Genomic DNA, 16694 nt, shown 5'->3' with positions numbered 1-16694 from the left:
CTTTTTACAGAGATTTGGGGGAAAGACACAGAGTAGATATCAAAGCTTTATATCAAACTAAAAAACACACCGAAGTGCATTTGGATGTTAAAATGGAAGGATTGTGGAAGTGGTTGTCAGACTGTGGTGATCTGAACTAAGAACGTAAACAGTGAAATTGTGTTTTATGGATTTTACGTCTGCTTCTGAACATAAGTGATTAAGTATCCAGATAAATACCCCCACCCTTCTCTCGGTTGCATCTGTGTACCCAGCAGTGTCTGGTAAGCTGCTCCGAAGACCTACCGCTCTGCAATAGACTTGCAAATCACTCCTCCCTTCTGCCGCGTCATTAGCATACAGATGTTGTTAAGAAAAGGGAGAGTTGCCTCACAAAGGAGCCCTGATGTGAGAAATGCCCCTGCATTTCATTTACTGCCCAGCCTGGTCTCAATGAAAGGCTGCGAGACCTTTGGCTATTGTCCATGATCGTGTGTGACAGTGGGATGTTTCTTAGTCTTCCATGCACAAATGCAGGAACAATGAGCAAAGCAACACACAAAAGCCTTCATCTGTTCACTTGTCCTTTGTGTGTGTTTTCAGCTTGAATAATTAAAAGAGCTGTCAAGTATGCATTTTTCTTTCTTTCAAGGAGGCAGATGGAAGGAGCAGCATTCAACCGCATTTGAGTCGTGTTTAAAATTAAATGCGGAGCTGTACTTGTTCAGAAGTTTCACCAGAAGTGAGCAAAATGGTCAGCAGTTCATTCGAAGGAAGGAGGCAAAGAATCTTTTGTTCCCTTGAAAGTTTATTTCAAAACAATATATTATAATGAAAATGGGCATTGCCATCCCATGGAATGTAAACAGTTCATTTAAATTATATATAAACAAACATGAAACGAAAGCACAACACAATATACAGTTTTCCCACTTTTCGAAAAAACGAAATAAATAAGTTTTAAGTTAACAAAAGGCAAAAGCGTGTCTTTTCACAAGGCAAAAAAGATAATATAAAATACAACCTACGAACATCAGAACTCACAGTTCACGTTATTTGCAAATGACAAGTTTCGCCTCTTAAATAAAAAATAAGAGTGCAGAAGACGAAGGCCGTGGTATAACTTGACTTTTTTCTGGTACATTGTCATTTTCACATTCATGTTGGTTTGCATATGAACATTTTTGACTGGATATCTCTGACTATTATTACTGAGATACAGGACAGTGGGGTGTATCGATAGCACTTTAAAATGATCCTGAGATTCCAACATTGAGACTCTGTGCAGCTGGTCTTCATTAAAGCTAAGAGTTAGCTCGTGCAAAGCAGACAAATGGGCTCAAAGAAACAAACAAAAAAGCCTTATCTACATTGTTCCTTCTTCGAAATGCATACAAAACAAAACTGCAAGCAATGCATATTACAAAAAAGCAATAAATAGTTTTTGTTTTTTTAGAAAGCACTACGGTTAAACTACTTGGTAATACTGTCCATTTAAAAATGCCTTAACTAAAGGCTACAGTATGTTCAGGGAGCGGGTTAGACGTTACACTAGATGTATATACTCTAAGTTGCTCGGCTTTGGTTAGACTACAGATGGGCGCCTTGGGAAGGTTCGTCCTACAGACAAAACACTGCAGAACAACTCCCAAAACAAATAAACCTAAAGTGAAGTTCCCACTGCAGCTTCGAACTGGTATACAACAGTATACATTGTCAACAAAGTTTCTTGCGTTCATGAACTTTCACATGGAGCACTTTACGAATCAAGTGAGTGAGCATGCAATATGCACAGGTAATGGTTTTTAGTCGTCTGAGACAGACAGGCGGCTGAAGATGGGCAGTCGCCTGCCCTCGATGCCGGGAGAGTCGCAGCCGCTCAGGCTGCTGGAGCTGGTGTAGTCGTCCTGGTCGGAAAGAGAGTCCGCAGACGCGCTCCGCTGCAGAGCTGACAGGCCCGTGAGCGCGTATGCCAAGTTTTGCGCGCTCTCCGAGTCGCTGATGGCGTAGAAGCTCCCGTTGGCACCCAGATCTGCGAACGGGTGGCTGTGCTTTAGGGTCCCGGGCTCGGGGAACAGAGGGGACAGCAGGTCGGGACTACCTGTGGATGGTGGCGGGGACACTGACGATGATCTGGAGAAGGCCAGGGCGTCCGGTACGGCGTGGAAACCACCGAGGGTTTGAGGTTGCGAGGAGAAGCCGCTGAAGCTGACGCTCTGGCGGAGCTGCGGTCGCTCTCGGACGCTCTTCTGTCCGTGTGTGTTCTCCAAAAGGCCTTGCTGCTCGTCCGCGTTGTGTATGAAGTGACAGCGGGCACCGTAGGGGCAGAATCCGATGGTGTGAAAGGTGCGACACGGTTCGGTCTTGTACTTAGGATGCCGGTTGAGGCCTCGCAGCTCTTCCATGCCGTGTGCGAACTGGCATTTGGCCCCGTACTTGCAGGTGCCGCTTTCCTCGTACGTACGGCAGAGCTCCGTCTTGTAGCGAGTGGACATGGGCGCTGACGAGGTTGTGCCGAGTATCTTCGAGGGGGACAGGGAGCTGTTACTGATGCTGAGACCGGGCGGTGGCTGAAGAGGGCTGGCTGTCGGGCTCTCGCAGGCCGCCAGAGCGCTCACATGACCCTCGATCATGCTCACGGAGCGGTCTACTCTGAAGGGGATGTGGTTCAGAGAGGAGCGCGGCAGCTGCGGCTTCGGCTCGCGGCTCCAGTGCTGGCTGATGGCCGGCAGAGGCCACGGGCTGCTGTCGTTGCTGTTGAATTTAGAGTTGGGAAGAGTCACCGGGCACAGGGAGTGTCTGCGCTGGAATCCCACCACACGCTGCTTCTGTGTGGCATCTGTTAGGTCAATACCGCGGAAGCTCTGGGAACAGAGAGAGAGACCTCAGTATAGTTGTAGTGCACAAGTTTCAGTGAAGCAAGAAAGCAACTATGGGAAAGCATGAAGAAACAAAAACCCTTAAAGGGATTGTTCACACAAAAAAATGTTTTGGCTTGTCAGTGGGACCCAAAAGAACATTGGATCCCATTGACATGCATTTCAAGTACAAAAAAAGACATACTTCTCTTCTTTTCCACAGAAGAAAGAAAGTTTTGAAACAACATTGCATTTAGTAAATGATGACTGAACTGTCCTTATAAGTTAATTTGATTGCTATTAAGCAAAATGCATAAAGTTTAAGTTCAAGAAACAAAGTTCATATTCTTACCTTGCAAAATTCGTCATCCAACTCAAGGAAGGGCGTGAGGAAATTTGATGGCATTTTCAAGATGCCTGGCTGTGATTCTTTATGTGCAGTTTAGGGTGTGTTGAACTGCTCAACAACTGATGTCAAGCTCTGCTTCTGTTACAACCCCACTGTTGGAATCTCATTTTATAAGCAGAAACTTCTAACCCCGCCCAGCTTTTGAAGAGGCGTGTTTTAGTGCTGGGCTCACACCCCTTCAAGAGTGAGGAAAGTTTGCTTGTGTCCTGTGTAGGATTTCACAAAAGAGCAAACTCAAACTTTAATACATCTCAGATGAGGTGTACATTATTTTAAAATGGCTAAATCATGGTGAATCTACATGAAGAAAGTTTAGTTTACTTCTGAAATAGCATTAAATGGTGTTATTAGTGAATTAAAACCATGTATGTTACAATTCACAAAAACTAGAAGCTCAAAAAAAAAAAAAAAAAAAGATTCTTGAACATTTATGCAAATATTTTAACTAAGATCTCTCAAGCTTCTCAAGTTAGCATTAGGCTCTGTGTCTGCAACATTAACATGAATGTTAGTAAATACAGTTATCTTTCCTCTATTTGTTGTATTCAGCTGTAAATGACTCCTAACCTGAGGCCATTTTCACTACCGTCATGTCATTGCGAGACACCTCATCATACATGATGGGGCAAATCAAGTGGGCAATCGTAGCCCAAAATCACCCTCACAGGGATGGGAGTCCCTGTGAAACCCCTGGGAGGAATGAAAACGAGGCAGTGTCATAATTCATTACAGAGATCCAAGACCGTTCAGCTGCATTAAACCCGATTAGTCATCTGTACATAATAGTCCATTATCACCAATTTTGAGTCAATGATTTCCAGCAGCAAGGTTTAGTGTGAGGATTATACCGTACTGCACTTTTGAATCAGCTATGTTTCTGAGCAGGTTGTTAGATCCTGCCATCGGAAGGTCAAAGTAAATTATTCACTCAGTCTCTATACAATGAAAGTCAATTGGGTCCAATGCTGTTTTGGACCCCATTAACTTTTATTATAAGGTCTTGAAAATGTCTTCTTTTGGAAGATATGAACGACATATGGCTGAGATCTGAATTCGTTAACTTCTGTTAGTTTCTAGTTTGATATATCTGGTATAGTTTTACTTTCCTTTCTTCATCATTCTTGCATTTACATTGGACAATGAAAAGAAACCACCAACCCATTCTCACCACATCAACTCTTGTGAAACAAGACACTTCAGATATTAGTAAAGCTGATGTGTGGTCAAAAGACACCACTGTCCCTTTAACACACAATGTGTCTTATCACATAGTGGAGCGTCAACACCTCATACAATTCTGCTATGAGCACTTGTTGTTTTGTGACTGATAAAGACAGTTAAATTTGGGCAGGGAGATGCACAACTGAAAGCAAAGGCTTTATTTGTTTTCACCAAAGTGTAAGTGAGCCAGATTAAAGCAGGAGAGGCCTATTGTCTTTGTACAAAAAAGTACACTAGAGGTAGGATGGGCTTTGAAAGCACTGTTTTGGATACCAGACACTAATGCAACACATTCACTTGTGTCTTTTATTCTAAACTCAAACTCTCAGCGTTTGTGCCGATTTAATTGCAGGTATTGTGCTCAGCAGGCCTGAATAAGTTCTTTTGAGACTCATGTCAAAAGGCAAAATAGAGAAGATAGAGGAGATTGCACAATGATGGGCTTTTTGGTTGAAAAGGAGCTTAGAAAAGGACAATTATATGACATAAAGACCTCCTGGAGACCTGGGGTAGGTGTTGTGCTCCTTCTTGGTATATATATATATATATATATATGGGTCAAAGACATGACGGGCACTTTTTTTTTTTTTTTAAGTCCTTAATAATAATAAAAAAGGTTTTAATTATATTTTAAAGATTTTGAAGTATCAAAAGGTCATTTGGTTTAACCGTCCAAAGGCCAATACAGCCATTTCATTTGTGATTAAAATATCTTAAAATGTAATAAATGTATATATTTTTTATTCTGTCATGATTTTATAACATCATATATTAACATAGTGCAAAATGGCATTAAAATTATGTGTAGAAGTCGTTGCTTTGTTATGAGAAAGAAAGTCCGGAAAAATTAATTTCATTGATGTCATTCGGAGTAACCAATATAAAGGAACCATTTTGGATCAAGTCATGCGGTCAATATCATGTGACAGGATGTGACATCATTCAGACACCTGCAAAGGACCACATGGTCATGAAGCAAAGTGACTCACTCTCTTTTAACTATTTAAAAAAATTATGTTTTCACTTGATCATACGCATGTCCCGAAACTTTAGGTCATTCGGTATAAACGCTATAAAACATGAAAAATATTGTCGTATTTAAAAACAAAAACTTGTGCTAAATATGAAATCAAAATCAAAAATGTTTGATTGTTCTTTTGCTAGCTAGATATCAGCCTGTTAGCATTGTGTGAAAATATCGTCATTCGGTATAACCAAAAGTGTCATTTGGTAAAACCGAAATTTTGGTTAAACCGAATTACTTTTTTGGTGACAAATTTTGTCCATCTTGTAAAAAATGACAAAAGCAGTGTTAATTGATTATAAAAACCACATGATCTCATTGTTAACACTTAATAAAACTTCAAAATGAATTATATCTCCATTATGTTTTTTTACACTTTTAAAAACCTTATTTGTCAATGGCCCATATATATATATAATATTAATAGTTAGTTAACTAGTTAACCGACTCCAAACTTTTAAAGTCAACTAACGACAGCGTCTGTGCTATACTGATCCCTTGCCAGACAGAAGGGTAAAATCTGCTCGTTTTTTTGTTCGTAGACAGGAAGTAATGTGAAAGTCGCTGGGCTACTTATAGACATCTTACATAAGGCAGAAAAACAAGTAGGTTATCAGCACCCACCCTCCAGCCGTTTAGGAGGTTAAACTGTAGCTGTGAGGTTTTGACCAGCTCTCTGCTGGCTCTCAGCGCAGCCGCTTTAACGAACTGTTTGAAATGGAATGCTGCTTCTCTGAGCCCCATTAACACTAAATGATTCTGAGAACAGACGCACCAAGTCATCGTGATAATTGTCTGCGGATGAGAACAGATAATGACCCTCTCAGAAATGTGGTTTTGAAATAACATGTTTTAGGAGCCCCGTCTTGTAAACATGTCCACTGAGCTCCTCAGAAACCATTAAATGATCATTTAGCTCTTCAGTGACTATACACTATACACACTCTTTACTCCAGTTTATCAAGGTGGGGTTATGTTTGAAAGTCAGTTAGGCATGTACTGTACCTTAAAAGTCTACAAAAAAGTTACTGTTCATTGAACACTATACGGGGTAAGTTGTCACAATGAAATCAGCCTTAGGCTTTCGGAAAAATGCATGTAATACAGCACAAAAAGATGAGTTGATAGTTTAAACTAATATCATTTGTCAAAAGAAGTGCCCTTATATATTTTTAAAATACTGTACTTGCAGATGATGTCAAATAAAGCCACTTAAAAAGAGTCCACTTTCACGACTATATTTCTTACACTCAAATACAGTTTTTTTAAAAATGCACTTAATATCAAATTAAAAGTTTTACTTTGAAATCAACATTAATAATGTACATTTTAAATGTTTTAATGATCTTTTGTCATGTTTTAAAGAAGTACACTTATTTAAAGCACATGAAAAGTACCTGATTATAATTTTAACTATTGTGTTATTTGACATTACATTTAAAATGAATGTACTTTAAATGTACTAAATTGCAACTTCGTCATTGCAAATGATGTGTATAATTGTGAAATTCCATGCAAAGATGTACTTAAGTCCTACTTAAGTGGGTCAAAACAAAATACACCAAAGTTCAACTAATTGCATTTAATAAACTATTAACTACGACTTTTCCCTCAATAAACTCCTAATTTACGGCTTTTTAATAGTAAGATAGTTGTTAAGTTTAGGTATTGATTGAGGGATGTAGAATAAGGTCATGCAGAATAAGACATTAATATGTGCTTAATAAGTACTAATAAATAGCCAATATTCTAGTAATATGCATACTAATAAGCAACTAGTTAAAAGTTGTAAATAACATGCAATTAAGTGTCCAAATACATTACATTAATTTCACACTCAATATTCTTTATAAGCATATTATTTCCATAATAAGTAGTTTGGAAAAAGTATATATTTTCTTTTTTTTACTAAAAAGTGCACTTTTTCACAAGGGATTTTTGGGCTTTCGAGTAAAAACAACATTCCCTGATCTCATATTTGAATATTCACACACATACTTTATTGGTAGCTTGTTTATTTGAGGTCAAAATAGGCCAATATCTCTTTGATCCATATTCAGATGTACAGATAACTTGTTGTAGCACGTCTTCCTGTTCGGTCAGCATGTGTTCCCATCAGAGGAGAAGTTTCCTTCCCCCTCAAACTATCATCTCGGCTTTACTGCCGCTCTGACTTCACCCCCTCTGGAAATGGACCGACCTGCTTTGTGTTTTCTCCACAAGGGCCCTTTTGTTGCAGGGCTCCATATGCCAGACAAGGGACTCAAAGACTTGTTCCCCCAGCTCTGGCCGTAAACACGTCTGGCCTGGAGTGGGGGAAGGTTACGGAGGGAGTGGACGGTTTCTTGTGGAGCTGCAGTGGTGTGAATGGGGTGTGGGTCAGTTGTAGGTCCAAACGTTGCTAAATCAATACGAGAAGCAGAGGGTCTATAGAAGCTGCCCTATGTGAGTGTATACGTCCTCTGTCCTGAACACAGTGCACAGAGCAGTTCCCACACACACACATACACACTGACCACAGGGACATACAACACCCTGCTTTCAAATGGAAAGACTGGAACCAGAACTGAATGAACACTTCCTAATTGAGAAAGACTCAGAGTCTCACACTGACTCATTTACAATGATAAGACCCTATATGTTTGTGCATGCACTAATATTAACATCCAGCCCCATATCGATAAGCAAAAAGAAAAAGAAAAAAAAGTAATATAATATCATAATAATATTATACATTTAGATCTTTGCCGTCATCTAACACTCACATAAAGTTAATCTTTAAAACATCAGTAATTTCATAACACTATTAAATGCAATTTTTAGTAAATCTCAAAAATGCATTGTTGTGAAAATGTTTTTTTTTTTAATGTTTTTAGTTTTATTTACACAAAATAGTATAGAATTTTAATAATAATTTAAAATGATTCAATAATAAATTATATACATTTTATTTATTATTTAATTAATTAGTGTGTTAGAATATTAAAATTCTATACTATTTCTTTTGTATAAAAAAATGAGGAATTTTAATATTGTAAAATAATTAAATAATATATATTATAATTAATTAATTTAAATTTAAATTTTAAATAATCAATTACATATATGATTTGTTTATAATTTAATTTATGTTTTACAATATTACAATAATTTAAAAAAAATAGTGCATTTATTTTGTTTTTAGTTTTATTTACACAAAATATTATAGAATATTAATAATTTAACATAATTAAATAATAAATTTATAATAAGTAATAAATATAATTTATTTATTATTTAATTAAGTAGTGTGTTAGAATATTAAAATTCTATATTATAATTTCAATATTGTAAAATAATTTAATAATATTATAGTGAATTAATGAATTAATAATCAAATAATAAATCAATCATATATATATATATATATATATATATATATGAATAATTAATTTATTATTTAATTAAGTTGCAATATTAAAATTAAATTCTACAAAATATTTTACAACAATAGTATAGAATTTTAGAATTGTAACACAATAATTCATTAAATAATAATAAATTATATATATATATATATATATATATTATTTAATTATGCTAAAACGTTAAAATATTAAATTGATACTATTTTGTGTAAATAAAACTAAAAACAAATAAAAAGTGCATTTTCAAAAGATAATGTATTGATGAGATTTACTAAAAATTGCATTTAATAGTGTTATGAAATTATTGACGTTTTAACGATTAACTTTATGTGAGTAGATGATGGCTAAAAGTAAAAATAAGGGAAATTAACATGCACAATTAAATTGGATATTTGATATAAATTTCCCCTATTTTTACATTTAGATTTCCTACCAACTGATGTGATAAAAAATACATTAACATTGGCTGTTAACCAATATGGTACAAATACATTGTGCATCCCTGCAGATATTTAATAGTAAATAATAAACATTGACTTGAAGCTAAAAAGCTGATATATAAAAATAAACCAGTAACTCTGTGGGGAAAACACTCTTGTAAAATATTTCAGAATATCTCAGAGATTCATTATGTTTCAAAATCAATTTGAGAAGTCCTCCAACGCACTCAGTATTCATCACCCAAACAATAAAAAGGCTTTCCTGGTAGTCCAATTAGAAAGTGACTGTAATCCCGCCGAATAAAAGGCATCTCAAGCCATCTGGGGTTTGACGGGATCCACACATATGTAAATGTGTGTGTGTAGTTGCAAGCACTGATGGCTCTTCTTTACACACATTTCCTGAGCTTCCTCTTACCTGCCCATTCACACCCTCTTTATTTCCAGCAGCACATTTCCATGTGTGAAGGCACTTGAATAGCTGTGAATGCCTCAGTGTTTACGTAGATGCTGTTCATTGTTGTGCTGCTGTTTTGGGACAGTGGAAGGGTGGAGAATCAGCGAGTCCTTGCTAACTCGTCTAAACTGTAACTTTTCGCAGCATCGGCGAGGGATTTGAGCTAATGTTACTCTAAGAAACCAACAGTAGCTCTACTGGCCGAGAGTGAAATCAAATCTGAAAAAGTTGGGGTTTATGATTAATGGCATCAAATTTAAAGATTTTATTAGGTGAACCAGACATATTTCATTCATAAATGAATAAACATGCATCTAGGATTCACAAGCTTTTTTCCCAGTCTGTAATGAGTTTAAAGTGCAATGCAATTTGAACACACTGAACAAAAGCTCAAACGTGGTTTTATTGACGGTCAGTCAGTTCGATGCAGGGGTTGCTATGGGAGAAAGTTGCAGCTGGTCAGGATGGTCATGTTGAGCAGTGAAAAGGTGGACTTAGTACGCTGGACAGAGTCCAAACAAAAGCTCCACCAAACCTCCTTTATCCGTCCTCTGCGCTCAGCGCATTATCCTTTCTTCTCCTTTGTTTTCAGCTGGCTGTAACCCACTGATGCCCGAAATCCTTGCATGGATGTTGAGCAAGATGCTGGGAAGTGTCCAGGATTCTCTTGGGATTTCTTACAGGGTTAGTGTGAATCCACACTGACTTCATGGACCTGTAAGAATGACCGGCAGTGCGATGGTATGTCATGCTGCAAAAGACACACTGCAAATCTCCAGACACTACTAAAAATAATAATCATATGGTTCTAATTAAACCCCACTTGATATATTGCTCAAATAACTGTTTCTTATTTAAAATCCATAAAAGTTTTAATAACTCAGTATGAACAATTAAAGATTAAAGCATTATTTTGTTGACTTTTGGATATATAGCCATTTCTCACAGTGCAAATGCAAATATTTCACAAAAGTGCATTTTAAAAATGATTAATGTGTATTAATTATTGGGAAGCATCAAATGTGTTCAATGACTGATCCAGACTCCAGTCATGAATTCCTATAAATAAATACATACACTACCGTTCAAAAGGTTAGGGTCAGAAATTAATTTTTTTTCAGCAAGGATTCATTAAATTGACAATAAATGCATTTATAATGTTACAAAATGTTTCTATTTCAAATAAACGCTGCTCTTTCTATTCTTCAAAGATAAATAAAACATAACACTGTTTCCAAAAAAAAATATGAAGCAGCACATGTGTTTCCAACATTGATCATAAATGTTTCTTAAGCATCAAATCATCATATTAGAATGATTTCTGAAGGATCATGTGACACTGAAGACTGGAGTAATGATGCTGAAAATTCAGCTTTGATCACAGGAATATATTACACTTTACTATATATTCACATAGAAAACAGCTGTTTTAAATTGTAATAATATTTCACAATATTGCTGATTTTACTGGGGTTTTGATCAAATAAATGCAGCTTTGGTGAGCAGAAGAGACTTCTTTCAAAAACATTAAAAAATCATATACCGATTTTTTTTTTGAACGCTAGTGTACCAGCAGAACAATTCTGAGGCAATTCAATTTAGATAATTAAGCAAAAACAATGATACTTTTATCACAGACCTGAGTTGAGTCTGTTAGCAACTCGTTAACGATTAATTAGGTTATAAAAAGTTCACATTCAATGAACTTAATAACAAGTACTGACATGAAAGTAGTCCACTTAAGTGGAATGTTTTTTTTTTTTTTTTTTTTTTTTTTAATTTATAGTGTATAAACTATATATGACTACCTTATTATGACCACCTTCCTAATATTGTGTTTGTATGATACTTCTTTTCATTTTGGAGCTTGACACCCCCAGTCCTCATTCATTATCATTATATGGAAAAGAGGAGAAAGTCATTTGTGTTTGGATGAGTAATTGATGACACAATCTCCATTTTTGTGTGAACTATCCCTTTAAGTGAAGAAGAGAGTGAAAAAATGTTAACTTACAAAAGTCTGTTTATCACAAACAAATCCATCCCCACTCGTTGGACACTGAGGCAGTTGTGCTCTATTTTAAGGACCCAAAATGGTTGTGACTGATAGGAAATGAGAATGATCTTTATGATACATGATAGCCAGCATATGATCTCACCAGCATAAAGATTCAGTTGAAGTTACCGTCTCCTGTGCAGATGTTGACATAGAGACACAGAGAAATGTGATTAGCCATTTGGTGAGATAAACACAATGATCTAAAGGCCAAAACTGGAATCCAGAAGCCAGATCTTGTTTAATGTCTCTGGCCATCTGCTGCACAAGAGGTGCAGTGTAATAAGGTGTCATCTGTAGCACACACACACACACACACAGAGTCAGTTGGCGGGTCTCTGAGGTGTTTTGTTGTGCTGTTAAAGTCGCTCTTGACAGCTGGTACAGTGTTATTTTAAGGACTGACGGGTGTGTGTATATGGGCATGTGCGTGTGTGTCTTGGGCAACACTGATGATGCTGCACTTCCTTTTTGACTTCACACAAGAGGAAGATGGAATGGACATCAAATGGTCACATCCTGTTTCTAAGAGCAGGGGAAAAACAAATTGTCCAGAAGGTCAGATTCTGTCTGGCTGGCACGAAGATAATTAGCTCATATAGTTCATATGTTTATATCATTTAAAAATGAAAATTATGAAAATGTGTATATATGTATATGTGTGTGTTTATATTTTTTATTTTCATAAGTAAAAAAAAAAAAAAACATATATTGGCTACTATATTTGTTTGTGGCTGATTAATTGAGATGAGTTTATCGGCTGTATGGTTGAATAACACTGTTGAAATGAAGTGTTTTGATGAGTAATTCCTGCACAAGCATGAATAAAGATAAACCAGCTGAGTACATACAGTCATTGTGCCAATCTCACCTTAGCCTTTCTGTATCTTAGCTTAAGAAACCGAGGAGAGCTTGTTGACTGATCTGATCTAGCACAAAAGCTATATATCTTAGAAAGATAAGGCTCAGTTCCTGTGTGACTGTGATGAATGAAAGGAGGATAAATAGATCTATGTGTGTTTGTGTGTACAACAGAAAAGTGAAAGCCAAGTAAGAGTGAGAAAGCAAGTTGTGAAAGAAAGTTACCCTATAAATGGCACGGTTTGAATCCTGTATGTGCTGATAAGCGCACACCAAACGTGTCTCCCTGATAAACTTGAGCACGCTCACAGCGCATGACGTCCGTTATAAACACCAGCATGTTTTGCAGCTTTCCAGCCGACCGCATACATTCCATGCCATTGTTTTCTGATCACTTGTTTCCCATTCATCTCCTGTTCAGACCTCTCATTATTGTCCCATCTCATGTTCAAATTCCCTTCGCCGCACAACAATATGCAAGCAAGCAAATATCTTCAAAACAAAGGAATGCAATGAAACTGCTAACAGTATTGCATGAAAATCGCAACTCTCACGTTTCGGCATTAAAATTAATTCATTTAGCAGAGGTCTGTATACCAATCAACCTAAAAATAAGGAAAAAGCACTGCGTCATAAGGTGACAAAATAGTACAGATCATAGTTTAAATACTTGAAAAGACACTATTAGCTACACTAGCAATGTACATGCCGAAATACATGCTGAATGTCTTGCCACAAGGGGCAGTATAGCTAACATTAATGTACTCCACTTGTTTTTACTTTAGCATACACTTTTAAAAAGTATGACAATGATTTATGGTAAACTAAAACGTCATTTTTATTGAAACTTGTATGTCATGTATTTAAATATATTTGTAATTACACATTTTTAATGATGATCTTGCAGTGTAGTACATTTCAAATATATTAACTTTAAATATAATATGAAAATAACACTACAGTTAAAGTTATAATCAAGTATGTGCTTTAGTATGTTAGTCAACACATCAAAATAAGTGTCCTTCTTTGAAGCACATGACAAGAGATTATTAAAACAATGTTTTAAAACAGGGGTGTCAAACTCATTTTAGGTTGAGGGCCGAAAGTTGCTTTAAAATTTTAAGTTACTTGAAATTAAAAATTTGAGTTAATACAATGAAGGTGATTGGTTTAATCAACAGAAATTCAAAATATTATGTTATCTGAACCACATTAATTATCGAAGTGGATTTGAGAAAAGAAAAAATGTGCTAACAAATCATTATTACAAAGTGCATTTTTTAAAAGTGTACTTAAATGGGTTAAGTGGCCTTTTATCTCATTAATATAATATTATCTGAAAAGGCCTACTCTTTTTAAAGGCCTACTTTTGAGATTTGAAGTACACTACAAGAGCATATTCAATACAATTAAGCACACTTCTTTTTTCACATAGGCTGTCATGTCGTAGCAACAGATATAAAACATATAAACATGTTTATATCCGTCTCAATAACAAATCTAGCTTCATTTAGTTTGTGCAAATTTTTGAACGTAACCTAATCGGCTCAAAATGAGGTTTGTCCAACTGGACAGTGCACTTGAAATGCTTTGGTTAAACGTTTGCATCTATAGTAATGTACTAATGCAGAGTATATTTCAGTTCTCGATTTAAAGTAAAGACAGGGGGGAAAAAAAGGTGTTATTCCAGTTGTAAAATATAATTGTATATGCCGTGTTTGAACTTTCCTCCCGAGAGTTAACTCTATTCATTTCTGTGCTTTTGAAACTGTAATATTCATGCCGCCGTAGCGTTTAGTCACAGTACTGCACACACGACAACTGTTCTCTCTGGTTTTAACTGCAGTTCTCCTACAGCGAGGTCTTCGGCTAATATCAACATCGGCGGTAAATATTACATACCTTGAATAGCCACCCGAGACTAACATGAGTAAGTGATGTATGTTCACCTGGGTCTACGTCTGCGAGTCATGCTATAAAAACAAACAGCAGCGGCTCTGAGATTTCAGCTCTGCTCACTGGAGGTGACCTCATGTTTGTGTTTAAATATATCCTCTAATATGTATTTTCTTTTCATTCTCTGGGTGCAGAGTTCATTGCGTAGCTCTTGTTTCCGCAGTCTGTGATATCAAAACACAGCTTAGATGACAAATTTTCGGGTCAGAGAGATAGTTAGTGGATAGACTAGTCATTTTGCTAGTCAGAAACAGACTCTGAATGAGACAGATGGCTATTAGGCCTTATTCAGATTAGTCTTCTGTAGTCTGAAAAGGAAATAAACTTCATACGTGACTTGAAATGCGATTAAAAAATTTCTTTTGTTAGTGTGCCTCAGTCTAAATGGTCAGATTTTATGTGGTGCGACAATAAGACTTTATTAAAACAACTTTTCATTTTTATTAGCAATTTTACACTATATGTTAAAGTGAGAGATGTTCAGTTAAAAATGTTGATACTACCTAATCTGTATTATTTATATTCTTAAAGATCTTGTAAATTAGTGTTATGATCCTTCCTGTTATGACCATACTTTCAAATGTATTCAGATTTTGCTCTGAAAACATAGCAAATTCCCTCTTTTACCCAGACACGACAGACTTTAGATACTCTGACTTACTTTTTCCTTTCGAGGCGAAACATTGCCAACATTAGCACAAAGGCTTGTTTGAGTTTGTGCAGCATTTCAATTTCATGTTTCAATGAGGATGTCAAAATGTCACATGATTGATGGCCAGTCAAAGCTGTCAATCGTGATCAAACTCTCAAGATGTATATCGTTCAGACTTACATAAGTGACAGCTGATGTCACGCAGTCTGCGTCGAGTTTTTCCCAGGGGTCATATCATATAATCTGACAAGAAACAATCATAAGGACAGAAAAGTGTACACCGGCTTTAAGCTCTGAGAGAGAGATAATAGCTGTCATTTGTGAAACATTTTCCAATCTGATCGCTTGACAAAACTTATTTTGTATTGACACAGATTTCATGATTTGATTCGATTTTGATTCACAAGCTTACGATTTGATCTTGATTTGATATCGATTCATTTGGATTTATGTCAGGTGCAGTATATGTCAGTTAAAAATGTCTCTTAACTAATGATATAAGCTATACAGGGAACCCTGTCAGTTGGTACATTTCTATTAAATGTTAGAATTGTATACAAACTTTTAAATTGCACATAAGGCAGTTTTTATAATAATAAAGTTATAAAAATAACTCTTTAATAGCATAACTATGTTTCTACTCCTACTAGCCACTTTTGCGGGTTGAATTTTATATATAATATATACATTTTCAATCAAAAAGGCATCTGAAATAATAAACTAAGTGCAATGTTGTCAAAAATATCGATTTTGATACATATCGATACTGAAATATCTGAAACACTTCCAATACTCATTTTCCACAGAATTGACGCACAATACCAGCTGCTGTTTCTCTCTCTCTCATCTCTCCGACAGCGAGTCGACACACAAACCCTCCTCCCCTCACTCACTCGTTTCATTCCCTCCGGATGAATATTGTTGGTGTTACATGGCATTAATTTTGGTGTGGGATTGCGCATAATTTTACTCATTCCTGCAGATTTTGTTCTCACACACAAAGTGCGCACACATAAAGCCGCCTCTCAGTACTAAATTAAGTTAGTTTTCGATGCCTTATTGCGCTTAAACAGTCAAATACACATAAAATAATGTCAAAATGCCGGTCTTGACGAGTATTTATGTAAACACAGTCAGTTATGTTTTAAGTGAACGTAAACAGTTGAGAAAGAAAACGCATGTGTAACAGTATAAAGTATTCGTGCATCAGGTCTTAAAGTGACAGCAGCCTAATAAACCTGCTGCCAAATTATGAGATAATATTAAAAATATCTATATGGCAGTTTTTCCCCATGGTATCAATATCCAGATTGTGGCCAGTGAAAATGCTGAGTGGCTAGTAACTGTGGAAAACCACTAGCCACAGTGGCTGGT

The 16694-nt window shown here is 36.2% G+C and overlaps 1 protein-coding gene across 1 annotated transcript; it reads right to left on the bottom strand.

The window, feature by feature from the left end:
- Nucleotides 1-767: 767 nt before the first annotated feature.
- Nucleotides 768-3356, bottom strand: LOC127499397 (mRNA decay activator protein ZFP36L1). The gene is made up of 2 exons (XM_051869658.1): nucleotides 3190-3356; nucleotides 768-2843 (listed from the first exon to the last, which is right to left on the bottom strand). Exons 1-2 carry the CDS (start codon nucleotides 3241-3243, stop codon nucleotides 1785-1787), a joined length of 1113 nt encoding a protein of 370 aa, XP_051725618.1. The 5' UTR covers nucleotides 3244-3356; the 3' UTR covers nucleotides 768-1784.
- Between the last annotated feature and the right edge of the window lie 13338 nt (nucleotides 3357-16694).

This window comes from Ctenopharyngodon idella, chromosome 18 (genome assembly GCF_019924925.1).
Source record: "Ctenopharyngodon idella isolate HZGC_01 chromosome 18, HZGC01, whole genome shotgun sequence".
NCBI lineage: Eukaryota > Metazoa > Chordata > Actinopteri > Cypriniformes > Xenocyprididae > Ctenopharyngodon > Ctenopharyngodon idella.
Note: the sequence above shows the minus strand (reverse complement) of the source record. Positions and strands in the feature narration are given on the sequence as shown.